We start from the raw sequence: 17,803 nt of genomic DNA, 5'->3' as shown, positions 1-17,803 counted from the left end.
CCTCCCCATTTGTGGTTTTGCGCAGTGCTTGATCTAGCAAGTGCTCATTTTCTGAGTCTTTCTTTTAAGGCACATGCAAACAGTCTTATAAAGGGGAAGAAACTGAGATCGTTAATTCAAAACTCTTTGGCTTCAGTTTTTCACAGCATAAGTTGGTGGGACAGCATAAACTACATGCAGCTTATGTTAAGCAGATTGCTTATTGCATTATGGAAAGCTACAGAGCTGTTGTGACAGCGAGAAAGAACCAAAGCAGAATTGAAAATACAAACAGGTTTGAGCAAGTGTTGCTCCTGATGCTTCAGGAATGCATCTAAAGCCAAGACCTCAGTGGTGAAAAGTGTTGAGAGACCTGTAGGCAACTGCATTGGAGCTTCTGATCCTGAGAGATAGCCACTGATAATAGCACCCACTACACCTCGTGGGAGGGATGAGCATTTGTTACCAGATGAGTTTCGAAATAGAACTGGGGGGGTCGTCATGCAGTGGTGGAAGTTTAATGGGTCCTTGTTTTAGGAGCTGAGAGACACAGTTACATATATGCCAGCATTGGTATGCGGTCTTTATTGATGGACAGTTTAAACATCCTGAAGCTGCATTGGTTTTGGTGGTCTAAAAAAAAGATTAAAATAAAAATTATTTAAACTAGTCAATGTGGCAATGTGTTAATAAAATTATATCTTCTAAGAAGGAGATAGTCTTATTTATGTATTTCAGTGGAAGTAAAATAGAAACAATTTCTCTTCATAATTGAAGTGGAAGTTCACTAGTAGTAGATGTGCACTACTATTGAGCAGATGTCAGAGATAGTACTCAGACAGCCTTAGACAAGTCAATTGTAAAAAATCTGGCAAAGCGGTAGCTGAGGGAGCCTTTGGGACTTCTTCAGTGTTATAAAAATAATTGTTGCATTGAAAAGGTAATATTTTTTGTTTTTATAATTCATCTTCCCTCCTTTGAAGTTGGTATAGGTATATGCAAGTGGAAGTTTTGTTACCTACAGAATAAGGTTACACATTTTCTGAGCATCTGGTCTTTGAAATCTGGTGTTTGTATCTAATGTGATCTTGACGGAGCGTGATGAATGTCAACCAGCATGTCAAATTCCTGTGTTATTATTAATAAATATTAAAAAAAGTTCCTCAAAAGAATGTAAGCATGTATCAGTTTAGGATATACAGTTCTAATGCTTATTTAATGGTTGTTTAGATAAGTAACAGTGGTTTTGACACAGTAGACAAAAGCACAAAAGTACAAGATGCAGCATTATTACCCACTAACATGGGAAAATTAGCTTTTATTTTCAATGCATTTTTCAGATTCAGAATCTCATTTTCAAATTAAATGAAAAGTTTATTGAAGCTAAAGAACTGAAAATCTTCTCTTACCATGTATCTGGTTAAGTTTTTTTTAAACTGAAAAAAAAGTAGTGCCCTCTCACTGAGAAGATGAACATTCATAATCATGTGTTTTGTCTGGTTATCAAGCATGTGTTTGTATAATTATATGATCTCTGCAAAATCTGCAGCTAATAATGAGAGAGCAGCAGATTCTAGGTTATCTTTAGCATCATGCTCTAAATATCTGAGGATGGCTTAGGTCAATTAGAGCTGACTTGTTGATAGCATTAGGCCTCTCTGAGTTTTGACATGGCCTTGGAAATCTGTGTTAAAGATATGGTGGAACAAAAACCAAAGTCAGTTTGGTTTACCTCTATGGCCGCCTTTGCTATTGCAGAGCTGGTAGTTAGGGATTACCAAACTGAAAGCAGTGTTCCTGTCAGCCATCACTGGTGTCAGCTCTGAATATCCAGTTTTAATCAGTGTGGCATTTGTGAAGAGTACTGGTCCTGCATACTCCAATCTTGCATGGGATTTGTTTACAAGATTAATAAGGCAGGGTCAGAAGCAAGACACACATCTTCACATTGTTCATTGCCCTTAGACCAAGTCTGAAATATACATACCTGTAGAAGTTATTAAGTAGTTACTTTTTCTCTGACTTTTTGGCCGGTACAGGCAAAAAGTCTCTGTTTAGCATAATATCTGCAGCTGCCTATTCAAGATTAATATTTTCTTTAGTTGAAAACCTGTTCTTTGGAATTCTTCTGCTTGTGCTTAGAAAATTGTGTATTGCATTTTGGTCTAACCAGAAGCATGTAATTTGAAAGACTGGTGCAGATATTACTACACAAAATAAAACAAATCTCCTGGATGTAATATCTGAACCAACAATATAATGAAGTCTTTCACCACTATGGTATCTGGATGATATCATCCTAGATGTTTCAGGAATAGAGATGCCTTTTCATGAAAAAAACGATTTTTGTTGGCATCTCAGAGCCTTTTTTGGAAGGGTCTGAAAATAAGCCCCTTCTGATTCCCAGTCCTTAAAAGTTATGACCCTCACAGAGAAATCAGTTGAAGCATGTGCTTTGCTTCTGAGATACAAACACAAACCAAAAAAGCTGCTGAGTGATTTGTTCTGAGAGAAGGAATAAATCCCCAGCACTAAAATTTTGAAGAAGTCAGGACAAAGTAAGTTGGTTTCTTTTTAATTAATTTCCTAGGTTTATGAAAGGCCTTTACAGCAAGACAGCATCATATTTAGTGGTGGTTCCTGACATAAACCTCAGCATTAAACTTCTGAATGTTTATTTTGCGTATTCTGTGATACATATTTTACCCTTTGTCCCCAATTCCACGTGTTACTGGAATTTGTGAGTCAGATTTTTGCAGGTGAGAGAGCATGTCTGTGATGCTCAGAATTTTCTGACTTTTCTAGGTGCAGAAATCAAGAACGCTATTGCCTTTAGCAACAGGTTCTTTGTAGGACCAGCACCTTTCTTAAATTTTGGAGCAGCTTCCTTCTGTATGACATTAACACAATCCAAAACAAAAACTCTTGTTAAAATTATAATACTCCCTCCAGTTCAATGTCTCACTGGCAACTTCAGCCAGGAAGATGAAAAGCCTCCTTGAATGTAAGCAGCAGTCTGTAAAGAGCTTTAATGCTCAGAATCGTGGTGCTCTGCTAAGCATACGCAGTGTGAACACTTAAGCAGAGATGGATTTCTCTCCCAAACACTCCCCCGCACCCAGCTGGTCTGGGACATCTCTTATCAGTGATAACTTTGTGCTAGTGTTGCTCAATTCTAGCAGTCCTGGAGGGGGAAAAAAAAAAATTATTCAGATGATAATTGAGTAGTGACAGCTGGGAGTAGATGGGCTAGGTCATGAATTGTGTTTATCCTGTTGGAATTAATTATTCAGTTCAGCTTTTCCTTTTCCCTGCTTATTTAAAGTAATAAATGTTTAAAGCAAACACAAAAAACCAAATATTTGGCAGATGTACTAGTCAATAATGATGTGAATGCTTGCTCTGAAAATACATGAAAATCAGTTACGTATTTAGTAAAATATTTTGAGTCCCTATTTTTATTATTAGCAGAAGGCCAGAGCAGTACTCAAGAAATCAAATAACATCTTTGTTATATTAATGATGGAAACTGCTCACAGACAAAGAAAACTAAGATTTTTCATTTTTCAAATCAAAATGAGATCTGTTAACAAATGATATTTTGAATATAGCATGCAACATGGCAACATATAAAGGCCTTCAGCAACTTTGCAAAGTCTTGCTAAACTTGTTAAAAGATTATATAGCACAAAAGCTCAGAAAATGTCTGTGTACATAACATGCCCTGTTTTTTAATGTCCTGTTTTGAAGACCTTCAAAATTATAGAAGAGGAAGGATAAGCATGTTAGTTGTTTCCTGGAAACTAGGTGCATTCTGTTCTTTCTAGCTCAGAGCTCAAAACAGCGAGCCACACCATTTCAAATCACCAGATCCAACAGTGCTAACACAACTGTGTGAGTCAAAATTCTGTGTAATGGCTCCTGACATTGTAAAGCCAGTGGGGATTTGGGGTTTTTAGGCTTTTGTTCTGGTTGCTCAGGACTGTGTCTAAATTGGTGTTTGAATATATCCAGGGATGGAGAACCCTCAAACTTTCTGGGAAACATGTTTCAATAGTTGATCACTCTTGCAGCAGAGGTATTGTTTCCTCTCTTTAAGTGGAATGTTGCTATTTAAATATCTGCTTCTTGCCTCATGCTACTAATTAGAAGATTCTGTACACATCTTCTTTACTCCCCTTCTCATTAATTATTTATATCTATGTATGGATAAGAGGACCTTAAACCTTCTTTTCCCGCATCTGAACATTACTAGATCTGCCAATCTTTGCTCAGATGTCACATCAGTACATTTCCTGGCCATAGACATGCCTGGCTTTTTCACCTGTGTTGTTTCGTCCATAGTGGGGGGTTGTCTGACACAGTTGTGAGATTTACTCAGGTCATGCCTGTCAGTTACTGGAAGAACTATTTAAATATTTTAAATATCGAGATCATTTCTATAGATCTGAATCTTTTCTCTGAATTAAGAGTACATTTCTTGCTAAGGGAATATCCAAGGGAAGTTTTAATATTAGTTAATTTCTTCTAGATAGGTAACAGCTCATTCTCCAGAGCCTGTGTAGCAGTGCATAAAAGAGAGGGAAAGGTTGGAACCCAAAACCTCAAACTGTGGAATACTTTTTAGTTCATTTAGTGAAACCTAAAGAGGGGATAAGATTCATTTGATTTGAGCAGTGAAAGTAGCAATGTATAGTGACCGAAAGAAAATATGGTGAAATCAGACCTTGGCTGTTGTAGAGAGGGAGCTCAGGAGGTGCAGCCAGTTCTTTCATGTATAGTAATAACACTTGTGTTGTTACCAAAAATTAGTAAAATAAAACTCCTTAGCACCAATGTCACAGTAAGAAGCAGGCATTCTTTATTCAGTTGGATGCATGAGAGGATATCCCCTCCAAAATACCTTTCGTGTTGAGCGCAGAAAAAGCTCCTATTTATATACTGTATTTTATGTACATATTCTTTGGTTTTCCCAGAAAAAAACATATATATGATAATCATTTTCCCAAAGTCATCAACTTACATTCCATTCTCTCTGTATTTGCTTTCTGTCCTGGGAGACTGGTGATCCCTAGTGGTCAGCACCCCCAGACTCATACCTGACTGCCTGGTGAACTGGTAAAAGTTTGCAGAATTGGGCTGGTTGCTTTCCAGATCTTCTTCTACAGAATTAGCGTTATGTGGTTCCATAGGACAGTGGTTTTTGAAGAAGAAGCATTGTGTTAACCTACCAGGTGCAAGCAATTCTTCACCTGACAACAGTTTCCTGATGAAGGGGAACAATATTTGTCACCCTTAGCTTTACATTTCTCTTGTGAGATGACCAGCTTCCTCAGGAGTGCTCTGGATCCAGTAGTAGGATATCTCAGCTTCACCAAACGCTATATTTGATCACGGTTATTTTTTATTTTATAGAATATTTATTTATGTAAAATTTCCTGTCAGATTTGGACATTTTTACCTGCAGGAAAGGTGAAAACAAAGATATCATGGAACAGCAGTTGAGCTTTGTGAAGAGATTTAGCATTGCCATTTTCCTTTGTGAATGAAATGTTGATCTGCTTCTGAAGCAACCTATGATAAATTAGGATGTACTGTTTTAATATTTAATATTCTTATGAATGTATGGACCAAATCTATGCCATGTTTTTTGTAATAAACTAACATTTATTCATTTTAATATAAGCTTAATAATAAATATGTTACATTGCAGACAGTTCATTTTATACTATTATAAAATGTAAATTATTTCTTTTATATTGAATAAGTGATAGTCTAGGAAAAATAATCATTTCATTCCATTCAGAACTCACCCCCCGGTGTGTATGCTTTATGTAATTCCTAAAGTGAAAAGAAATCCAGTGTAAGTGGTCTTCTGGGGTAGCACAGCTAAATGGCTCTCTAGTGGAAAGCTTTCTAGTTTGTTTCTGAGATGCAAAGATGGTGATTCTTCCTGATCTATAAGAAGTAACATTGGCTTTGTAGCCCTTAGGTAGTGTTTTTTGCACAAGGTGAATGTTGGATAATGTTATTTTGAGGACTTGGCTCCAACTTAAGCATTCTAAGGCAAGCTTCTCCTGGGCCTATATGGTTTGTTGGAGGCTTGGTCTGTAAAGTGAGAGAGGGTAACCCATTTCAACTTGTTTCCCTCTGGATAGATCTATTAATATTCAATTCTGTATTGTCAGAATCTTCTTTGAAATCAAAAGAGAGAGTAAGGACAGGAATCAGGACCAAGATCATATGTTTATGGATGAGGATGTAGTTGAGACAGTAACAAAGAACTTTTGACAACACCATTGCTGTGGTTGTCAAGTGACTGAGGAAGTCGTTGCCCTTCGATACGTTTCATATCCTAATTCTGTGTTGAAACTCCATGTCAATGTTTAAAATGCACAAGTTAGAATTTAGCTGGTTTTGTAACTGTACTGATAGGATTTAGTTTTCCATTACAGTAGTGAATTTCTACAGGAGGATTTTGTATGATAACTCTTTTGTTGCACAAGAATTCATTTTTTAATTTGAAGGACTTTTCTGGCACAAAAAATTGGTTAGAATGCCAGATATTTGTGCACACCAAACAGTCACTGAACACAATACAGATGGTAATAACTTTTTGCTAATGTGAAAAGAATGTTTTATTTAAGATCTGGAAGGATTACTGAAACTGACTAATCTACTAGTCCTCTGAAGGAACTGTAGACAAGAAAATAGTTACTGAAATGGTAAAAGACTAGTATTTCTAGTGGCCACATGAATTTCTATTCAGTCATCAAGAGCTCTAATTGCTTTGTTTTGTTTGTACGTATCTCCTATTAATTTATTGTAGTGACCAAATAGGCTAAATTCTCAATTTAGCAGGCCATTCAGCCCTGTTTTTTGAGTTATGACTGGTGCTCAGTTTTGTTTGATGGTAAAATCAGAAGCAGATGTGGATATTCATGTCAAAGAAACAGGTTCTCAGGATCGTTTAAATTTACTAGTACCATTTAGAGAGCTTAAAAACTGTATTTATTGAAGAACCTGATAATTTATGAAGGGACTGCAAAGCCTTGTTATGGAAAAAAGTCATCTTTATGTAGATACAGTCCATGAAGTTGGCAGGGGCTGATGAACAATCTCTCTGTGTACTTACAAGTTTAGGGGCTAAACAAGTTTAGGGGTTTAACAAACATTTTAAAATATATCAACTTTCTGTTCAGGGAAGAACAGCTTTCAAAACAGCTTTCTGGCGAGGGAAGGAGAGAGATGTTTCTCAGAAGAGAGGGAACTAAGTCAGGGTTAGAGAAAACAAAAATTATGTGAAATGCTGCACAAATATTGCAGAGAAGAGGAGCAGAGACTGATACTTGGATGATCAGCAGCTCTGACAGGATGGTGGCCTGTCCTCTTGTCCTCACAAAAAGAAACAAAATGCTAAGTGGACCAACAGATATACACAAATTATTTCAAAATTACTTTTTAAAAAAAACCACATACCTCCTTCCTGCCCACTTCCTCCCCCCAAGCTGAATGTTTCTTTCCCTCCCTTGTTGTTTTCGTCTGTTTTATACAGCAGAGATTCTGTGTCTAGAGTTACAGCTGCAAGACCTGAGGGCCAAGCTGGTCAGTTGCTTTGTTTTGTTTTGGTTTCTAGGGGCAATATGTAGCAATCTTGTCTGTTTGTCTGTTTCTCCACTCAGATTCCCTGGTGCCTGAATATCCAAGTCTTCTGGGTAGCAGGGAGACAGCTTCATGCTCTCTTACCTGTTGACGCAACTCGTGTCTGTGTGAGAGAAGTGCTATTTCGAAGAGGTGGTTGCCCTTTGAAATCCAGAGGACAGAAAAGATGTTGGCTCTTGCCTCATCTGAGGGTTGTATAGCCAAGGTCACTGGCTCTTGCCTCATCTGAGGGTCGTGTTTTCCCCTCAAAAACAGTAATTTTCTTGTCAGAGATGGTGTTTTACTGATGCTTTCTTCTTACTCAAACCCACACTTTCAAAAGGACTTGCTAAGCAATTTTTCATGTGACCAAGAACTTTCTTGATTACATGGAAAGTCATGGAGTTTGTGCTTCAGGAGTTTCAGAGAGCATTTGTATTCTAAGTTTGTGAAACAAAAATCCCTGCTTATTTGGTAGTCAGAATTAAACAGCCCTGAGATATCTGTAGTCCTGTCTAGACTACTGGGGCTCAAGCTCATTTGTTCACTGGCCATGCAGGCATGTCTCTGTGTTTAGGGATAAAATGGAAGTTTGATTGCTGCTGATTATGAGCATTAACTGTTGAAGCACCAGGACAATGTGGAATGCTGTCCACTACCTTCATCTGCAAAGTGTGTGAAGTCTTCCATTATGCACTGAGGGAAACAGTTCTGAAGGATACTAGAGAAATCGCCATCCTTCAAAATTAAGCTTTGTTCCCTCTTCTGTACATGTTATAACACAATCATGAGTTCAAATCATATTCTTCTAGAGCAATCTGTGTGTACCTGGGATCTTCAGAGAATTTCACCAACAATTTCCATTATGTCTCTTAACCCTGTGGAAGCAGTGGTTTCTTCCTCAGATATGCAAATTCCACAACTTGCATTTATTTGAGACATATTTTTCCACCTTTATTATGTGATTTGCAGATTGAAGGTTCTTTTTCAAAGCTCAGAGATGACAGAGTTGCCAAAACTAAGAGAGTACGGATGGAACATATGTTTTTGTTGTCTTGTTTTTCAAAAAAGAGGTCCATTTTTACTGAAATAGCTTTAGACAAACATCCTGAATATCAGCTTGAATACTTAAGAAGTTGGATAGAAGTTTAAGTTGCTTACATTCTGTTTTAATATAGCACAGTTAATGCTAAATATGTTAATTATACATGTTAATTATAAATAAGACTACCATCTCTGCCTGCAGTCACTTGTTTTAGAGCATCAGTTTCAGTATGCACTTTGAAATTAGGCATTTGTCCATTTTTTCTACTGTTTGCCTTCATGCAGTCTTTTGGCTTATCTTTTTCTTATTGATTCTTTTCATTCTAGTTTCACATTTCATTCTGTTTTCCCACTGAATTCTGGTTTTCCACTTATGACTTAAGCAATGTGAGGAATAATAAGTTTGATTTGTGAAGGGTATTTTTGTCTGCAAGAGAGTTTGGTATCCTTCTCTTTCGGTTTTGCAAACAAGTAGTAATGAAATCAAGCCCAACAGCAGAACATTGTTTGGCAGTCTCTCAGACCGCAGTGCCAATGGTATGTGTTTTGATTTATGGTGTGTGTGCTTGTTTTTGCATAGTATCTACCTGAGATCAGTGAACTGACGAATCAAAATTCAACTGTCCTAAAATGTGGCTTGGCTTACTGAGATGGGGTATAAAAACTCTACAGGTTATTTAGGCTGACCAAGCTAGTAAGTTTGTGGATGAGCTGAAAGCCAGATGGTTTTACTTCACAAGACTTGCATAAAGATTTTGTAATGAAACAGCTCAGCTTGGCTGAGCTGGTTTTGGAATTTGTGCTCATTAAGAGTGTCTTAATCACATATAGCTACTTGGCATACAATGACATGTCTTTTGGAATATCGTTCAAAGGTCTATTAAATATGGTTTTTTGCATTAATTATAGCATGGTACAATCTATTATTGAAATAAACATGGTCTTAATTTGCCTACTACCAAATTAAAAGTCTGCATGTAAATCTTTCTACATAAGTTCCCAGAGGATGGAGAAAATATCTTCACAACCCCCTGCCTTAGGGTTGTGGACAGCTCCTGGTCACAACTAGGAAGTTGGTAGTCATCCCTTATTTACTCATGCTCTGACAACAGTGGCTAATCATCAGCATGGTAACTCCATGGGTGGCTTCTAGTCCATGGCACATTGACATCACATTTTTTGCTTGTGCTCTGCCTGTCACCCAAAAACTGAAAGCACTTGGAGAGATGTTGCAGTGTGGATTTTCTACTTTAAGTTTTCAAGCTAGCTTTCTATTTCATTTGTGTGTTATGATTTAAATTATACATGCCGTTATGTGTCATTTCTCTGTGTCTCTGCCTCTGTTTCTAGAACCTTCCTTGCCAATCTTCCCTAACTCGATACATCATTTGCTGTTTCATATCTTACACTGCTTCTGCTATTCCCATTGGATCTAGTTCTGTATTCCCTGCCCTAAACCCCTCCCTGAGTGCATTTTCATTGGTTGCTTGCTTTGTATTGCCCTGTCTATAAAATGCACGGGAGGACACGTGCCCCTGGTCTTTTGGGGTTCATTTTTTAGTTGTTATGCTTCAGTTATACCTGTAATAAATCTCCTTAGTTTACCCCAAGACCCGTCTCGTCTTCACTTTGTCTCTGCGCCCATAGACTGGCTGAACCAGAGTTCCGGTGGGGAAGTGAGAGCTCCCCGGGGGAAGGTGTCGCACCCCTGAATGTCGCTGCGTGCCCTGGGGTTTAGGAAAACACGCACAGCGACATTTCTGGCGCCTGCAACGTGGAGCAAGAAGAACCGCCGCACCATCAGCGCAAAAAACCGCAAACGCCGCTTTCCTACCTTCTCCGGCGGACCGGACGCCCCCCCCCGAGCCGCCGCGCGAAAACGCCGCTCCACCACCCCACGTGCCGCCACCGCCAGCCGGCGTGGGCTGCGCAGCGTGACCCGAGCGGCTTCGGCGCAGCGAAGATCCGGCGCCAGCGCGGCGGCGCCGGCGAGGCAGCCCCGGCCCGGCGGGACCCAGCCGCGCCTCCAGCGCGTGGCGGCGCGGCCCCGGCGGGGCTCCGGCGGCAGCGGCGTGGGACGGCCCCGGCCCAGCGCTGCACGGCGCGAGCCTCAGCATCCGGAGAAGCGGCGGCGAGAAGCTCCGCGGAAAGAGGGGCTCTCTGCCTCTTCGCAGCCCGCGAAGAGGAAGGGAGTGAAAAACACCGGCGACAAGGGACTCTTCGACTCCGGGAGGAACAGAGTAGTTCCGGGACTCCTTCGTGCCTGCCAGCACCCAGGCGGGGGGCATGTACCCAAGGGCGGAGGAGAAAGCTCGTCTCAAGGCCCCTTAGGGAGAAGAGCTCCTGCGGGGGAAGAGTGCGGGGGCACACCGTAGCCGAGGCCTCTACAGCAAGGCTGAAGCTCAAGGAGAGTAATGGCTGCGGAAACGGCGAGCCGAGAGGCGTGAGGAGTTGTCAGCCAGTCTTCGTTTACTCCGACCGGCTGCGGAGACGCGCAGTGAGCTCAGGAGCACTTGTCAGGTTACCGGGGAGGTCCACCCGGGGCAACGTGCCAGCCGGACCGTCGCGAAGGCCGTGGAACGCCGAGGACCCGGGTTGCCACTAAACGGGTAAGGCTTCGGGCGGGTGGATAGGGCCCTATCGGCTTTTAGTTTGAGTGACTGGCCAGGGTCGGTAGGGAAGCCCTCTTCCCAAGAGTTGTTTGGCAGTCTGCTGTCCAGGCTTTAAGGGCAACCGGGCTCTGCTTGGCCCCGAGGGAGGAACTGCAGCAGGCTACTTCGAAGGAGAACTCTTGGGGGAGGGAGTGAGCTCACTGTCCCTTCCGTTTCCCTCCTCGGCATACTGGTGTAACTTGGTTAGGCGCTTCCAATGGGGGGGGAAAGAGGGAAGGGAAAATCGTAATGGGGCAGAGACTAACTGAAACGGAGAGACGCGTTTATTTTAGGTTAAAACGGTATTTAATTTCATACGGGAGAGAGTTTGATAAAAAAGAATTAAAGGAGATTATAAAGTTGATTTTCGGGGTTTACCCAGGGACCCCAGTTAATGATTTCTTTAAGATTTCGTTTTGGGAAGTTTTAGTTTGGAAACTTGAGTTAAAATCAATTTACACTGTAATTAAAGAAGCCCTTTACCATCACGCACAACATCGATATTTGACTGCGTCAGGCCCCTCTCCCGTAGATTCACCTTTAGCTTCTGTGAAGCTCCCCATACCCTCGGTCCCTCAAACTTCCCCAAACCCTTCCCTGTCCCCTGAGCCTGCCGCCATTTCGGGTCGGGCAGGCTCTCCCCTTCCCTTCCAAAATGGCGATGGCCACGCCGATTGGGTTCCACTTTCCCGCGCTGATCCTTCTTTTCCGGTCCCTGAGACTTTCCCCGGTTCCGCGCCTCCCTTCAACCGCCCTCCCTCCTGTCGTCACCCTGATGCCCCTCCTTGGAGGAGGGGTCTTCCGGGGGCAGGAGAGAGAGGGGTCAGCACCTTTGAAGAGACGCCAAACCGTCACTCCCACTCCTTCTTCCGGCTTGCCGGAAACCCTGGCCCGGGGGTTGTCATCTTGCCTCCCCCCGAGATGGCGGCGCCCAGGCCACCCCCCTTTCCAGAACCCCTAACCACTTGTGCCGGTTGCTCAAATTCCCATTCAGTTTCTACCCCTATCAGTTGTTCTTCTATTAACCCTAATGTTTTTAATTCTCTTCTTACAAAGCAGTTTCCGCGTTTAGTTTGCGTTGAACCGTTAATATTCCATTATTGGAAAGACATCCCAGATGTCCTCGATCTCTCAAGACCTCTGAGGAAACCTTTGGGCTCTGTAAGATTCTTTCATCCCCGAGAAAAGAAGTTTTGTTTTATATTGCAAAAGAGATTTGTTCATTTCTCCTGTGTCTCTCTAATTTGATAATTCATTTGTAGCAACTGCACAAGTCCCTATCCACTCCTTGTCATTCCTTTCCCAATGATCCCTTTGATTTTATACTATTGTTATATACATGATTATTATAATTATGTTCATTGCATTTTAATAATATTATTATATTGCATTTATTATATACATATTTTTCTATCATATATAAGTTTAGAATATGAGTTAAATAGTCTATTTGCTAGACTTTGTTCATTGCTTTCCTGCTAGGGCCCAGCAGAAGATCAATGATTCATAGTTTAGAAATAGAATGAATGACATATAAATTGTTTTATTTTATTAATTCTTATTGTAAGTTTTAATATGTAAAAGTCTTTTTTCTATGTTGTGTTAGTTAAATTGTAATTTGAGTTTAATTGAAAGAGTAAAAGAAATCTAATGAAGGTATAAGTAAGTGATAAGAAGGAATGTGCTAGTATTAGAGGGCAGGATGAAGGGAGAGAATTAATATAAAGGAATAATAGAGAGTTAGGAGAGGGAGAAGAAAGAAGGAAATAAGAAGGAAGAGAAAGTTAGAGATAGTAGAGGTGAAAGAGTAAATGAATGGTTTACTAAGAATAAAGGTATTAAGTTAGAAGCAAAGATATTGAAGAGAGAGTTCTAATTAAGTAGTGTTTACTATCATTTTAAACTTATATTGTCATCAAGTTGTCCTTTGTGTTGTTAAGAATTTATCAAGTTATATGTTATAGAGAGAAAGTCATGCTGCCTCACCTGCACCTGCCACCTTGCGCTTTGTCATCTAAAAACTTGAGACTGCTGAAAACCTTCCAGCCAGCTGACAGTCAGAACAGCCATCAATCAGATCTGTCAACAGTGAAGTATGCTGCAGCCTGCTTTGACTCAGCAAGTTTGTGTGTTTGTGTTGTAATTGTCAGCATCATAGATTTGTTAATTAAGAGAACTGATTCAGAGACTGAACATCTCTGTAGTTACGCTGTTCCTCGCCATTCAAAGAGCAGAGCTTCAGCTGTCCAGAAGAAGATCCAACACTGAGTGATTGCAGAGCAAGGGGCATGACCAATACTACTGTTGTTTTATTTTAGTTATAAACAGGATTTATTATTACCTTAATAAAGAAAACTTTACTTTGTGAAAATACAGTAACCAGGAACCCATTAACCACAAATTAAATTTGGATTTTAAAATTTAAAGTTTAAGATTATCAGCTCGAACTCTAACTTCGAGACAGAGATCCATGAAGTTTTAATTGGCCAAAAGTAAAATTTTGCAATGATGAATGCAGTTCCTGGATGCTGTAAATGCCAGTTTCCTTTAAATTTGCTTTCTCCCTTTTCCTTAGTAAACATTATTTTAGACATCACACTCTCTTTCTTTTAGAAAAGAAAAGGAGGAGATGTTGCGGTGTGGATTTTCTACTTTAAGTTTTCAAGCTAGCTTTCTATTTCATTTGTGTGTTATGATTTAAATTATACATGCCGTTATGTGTCATTTCTCTGTGTCTCTGCCTCTGTTTCTAGAACCTTCCTTGCCAATCTTCCCTAACTCGATACATCATTTGCTGTTTCATATCTTACACTGCTTCTGCTATTCCCATTGGATCTAGTTCTGTATTCCCTGCCCTAAACCCCTCCCTGAGTGCATTTTCATTGGTTGCTTGCTTTGTATTGCCCTGTCTGTAAAATGCACGGGAGGACACGTGCCCCTGGTCTTTTGGGGTTCATTTTTTAGTTGTTATGCTTCAGTTATACCTGTAATAAATCTCCTTAGTTCACCCCAAGACCCGTCTCGTCTTCACTTTGTCTCTGTGCCCATAGACTGGCTGAACCAGAGTCCCGGTGGGGAAGTGAGAGCTCCCCGGGGGAAGGTGTCGCACCCCTGAATGTCGCTGCGTGCCCTGGGGTTTAGGAAAACACGCACAGCGACAGAGAGTAATTAGCACAAGTGCGTTGTCAGACTAGAAGGCTGAAAGGGGCAGGAATCTGTGGGGCATGTTCTCACTCAGGCAGTACTGAGCAGTGTCACAAATGCTTGGTGTGAAACATTAGGAAGGGCAAGCAGCAGGGTAGAGGAGACTGCAGGCATTTTGAGGCTACACTGGGCAATCTAAAATGATCTTAACAAACTGTTGTAATGGAGGAAAGCATCATTCAACAGGGACAAATGGGGAATTTTATTCTGGGTTTAAAATAACCAACAGTATAAATACTTGTTACAAGAAGCCTTACAATAAATCAGCAACAGGGTTTATGGTTTAATGGATCAAAACATAATACTGCATTAAAATATGTTCGGTTGTATTTTGGGTCTTGCACTGGATTTTCAATGTTTGTAGTACCTATTTAGAGTTCAGTCTGAGCAAAGTCACTTAAGCTCTGGTCAGAATATTAAATCTGATGCATGGATGACTTAATCAATCAGCATGAAATGTGTCTTATTTCTTATAGTGTCATGATATCTGTGGTTGTGTAAACTGTGACCACCTAAAGTGTGACTCAGTGATGTCCTTGTTCAGCCACAGGCTGTACATGCAGATGTTTGACCTGTGTTATAATAGGTGACCTTGCAAGGGCCTTATTACCTGTATAATTCAAGTAAAAGGAGTCATATTATGGAGGAGGTAGTGTACTAATCAAACACTGTTAACCCTTGGCTGAGGCATGCAATTTTATTTTCTCTTCCAGCAAATATTACGGCATGCCCGTGGAAACGCTACAAAAGTGATATTTCTCATTACTGATGGCTATTCCAATGGGGGAGACCCAAGACCCATTGCAGCATCCTTGCGTGAACTTGGAGTGGAGATCTTCACCTTTGGGATATGGCAGGGGAATATCCGAGAACTGAATGATATGGCATCGCACCCAAAAGAAGACCACTGTTATCTTCTTCACAGTTTTACTGAGTTTGAAGCTCTTGCACGCAGAGCTCTTCATGAAGGTATTAATGCCCTAGCCTCAGAAATCTACAGGGAGCAGAGAGGTCTGAATAGAAAGATCTCCAGTACTGTCTTGCATTTACACATCATGTACTGTTGATTCCCTTTTTATCTTTCTCCTACTTTCTAGCAGAGGTGTTTGTTCCTCAGTTAAAAGGATAAACTTTATTTGGCTTAACTCATCACCAACAAGATGAGAGCAAAATTCTGCTCACTGATGTGTATACATACACATTATCCAGTCAGCTCTTCCTTTTGTCTGTGAAGCACAGGCTGTGCACTTGGCCCAATGTACCTTGTTCTTGAACTTATGACCCTTGTAGTCAGGTATAAGAGGCACCTAGTGTACACCTTAGAACTAGACTTAATAACTTTACAGTTTCTCACACAGCAACAACAGCCTATTCAGAACCAATCTAGATCCCTCCATGTAAAAGTCAATGGAACTGGTGTTTATGACCTTATACACACAGTAAAACTGGAAAGAGATGTTTGGATTGTGATTCCTCTTTTAATCTGTTATATCCTAAAATAAAAGTTCTTTTTGAAAAATAGGGTAGGTTTAGACAAGCAAGTGAGAACACATGACTAAACATTTGTTTGATAATGCTGCTTGATTGAGGCTTAGAACAGGCATCAGACTAGCCATCTGAATTTATTTGCTATAATTTGGAAAAACATGCTACTTTAAAATAACAGTGTAATATAAGGTTTTCTGGTGCTTTGTTGCCAGCCTGTTTGTTTCAGGTAAGGTTGGATTGGTGTATGTGAATGTACCAAAGATTTTTGTTTTATAGTACGATCAAATGGTTTTACATGCCATGACCAAACGTTCTTCTGATGCCAAATATGGCACCCACCAAATCTGGGAAAAGCTGTCTGAACAGCTTCTGTTGGGAGTAAGGCTGCACTCTGGCAGTGTTAAACTCAAACAATGAGAAAGTCTGAGTGCATTTCTGAGTGCATAAGGACACTAATCTTTTGCATGTTGATCATAGCAAGGCTCTGCTTCATACTGCCATCTCTGCTACTTAGAACTGGAGCCTAGGGTTTTTAACAGATGTTTCCCTAATAGTATAATGTGAGACTGTGGGATTACATTTGTTTGAGTTCTTTGTTAATAAATTGATACTATTTCAGACCTGCCCTCTGGCAGCTATATCCAAGAAGATATTTCGCACTGTTCATATCTCTGCGAGGCAAACGAAAACTGCTGTGACATCATGGCAAGCTGTAAATGTGGCACTCACACTGGCCAGTTCGAGTGTATCTGTGAAAAAGGATACTACGGGAAAGGACTACAACATGAGTGCACAGGTGAGCCTCATGTCTCGGTATTTGGGCTTCTCTGTATGCTCTGAATACGTGGCTAAACTGTCTGGGAGATCTTTTAGCTCTTTTAGCTGTTTTAGTTTCGCATTATGAACCTGGATCAGAATGCATCCGAGGCTGCTGGAAAACTCTGAATACATAGCATAGCTCTAGCAGTCAAATGCACCTCATATCTTGTCTTCAGCAACAGCTTGAAGAGATGCACAGGAAAAAGGTAAGAATAGGGCAAAGGTTCTGAAAAGTAAAGCTTTCCTGAAACACAGCATAGCGGAAATTTGTGGCTATGTTTACCAGGTCAGAGGTAATATCTTTTGCTCTCAAGTGCTCATAGTACATTTTTCCCTCATGAGTTTTGCTGATCACTTTCTGAACTTTCATAAACCCTCCTGTTCAGAGAGGATTTTTATATCTGAATCTTTGCTGGATAAATTCTGGGTGAAACTTACAGTCATGTAAATGTTTTGATTCTCCCATGATGACTTCTAGTTACTATAGAGGAAGAAAACAGTTGAGTCACTAAACAGAGATGAGTCATTGTGACATTTTGCTAATACTGGTTTTGTTACTACATTTTGGACAAGCCCTTTTACTTGTATGCGTTCAAAGTATGGTTAAAATAAGAAGAGTTTACACTTCTTTACAGAAGTTGATCTGTAAAGTTATATTACACTCCCTGCCAGTTATCACATTGCAATTCGCCTTGTGCCCCTGGAACACCTTTCCATTTTTCAGTATGTAAACAGGAATTAATTGAGTTTTGAGTACAGCATGAGTAGAGCAATGCAGCTAGAAATCAATATCAGCACTGGCACACTGGATCAGAATCGTATTTTATGTAAGTGGTTGCAGCTCCCTTTTGTCCTCAATTAACTCTAAACAGATACACTATTCCATTTTGCTTATTTTCAGTTCCAATGCTAATTTATTTATTTAAGACAAAACAACATTTTCATCATATTTTTCTTTTGTAATAAAGTAATCTTCC

General features: G+C 40.3%; 1 protein-coding gene across 3 annotated transcripts in view; it reads left to right on the top strand.

Annotated features, from left to right (window-relative positions):
* The window catches only part of SVEP1 (sushi, von Willebrand factor type A, EGF and pentraxin domain containing 1), a 125,483-nt gene that overhangs the window by 3,156 nt on the left and 104,524 nt on the right, over nucleotides 1-17,803 (top strand). For all 3 annotated transcript variants that reach the window (XM_063421741.1, XM_063421740.1, XM_063421739.1), the window contains exons 2-3: nucleotides 15,233-15,488; nucleotides 16,627-16,803. In XM_063421741.1, coding sequence (XP_063277811.1) covers nucleotides 15,233-15,488; nucleotides 16,627-16,803 — 433 coding nt within the window. The remainder of the gene's footprint in view (nucleotides 1-15,232; nucleotides 15,489-16,626; nucleotides 16,804-17,803) is intronic.

The sequence above is a fragment of the Prinia subflava genome, chromosome Z (assembly GCF_021018805.1).
Source record: "Prinia subflava isolate CZ2003 ecotype Zambia chromosome Z, Cam_Psub_1.2, whole genome shotgun sequence".
Lineage (NCBI taxonomy): Eukaryota > Metazoa > Chordata > Aves > Passeriformes > Cisticolidae > Prinia > Prinia subflava.
Note: the sequence above shows the minus strand (reverse complement) of the source record. Positions and strands in the feature narration are given on the sequence as shown.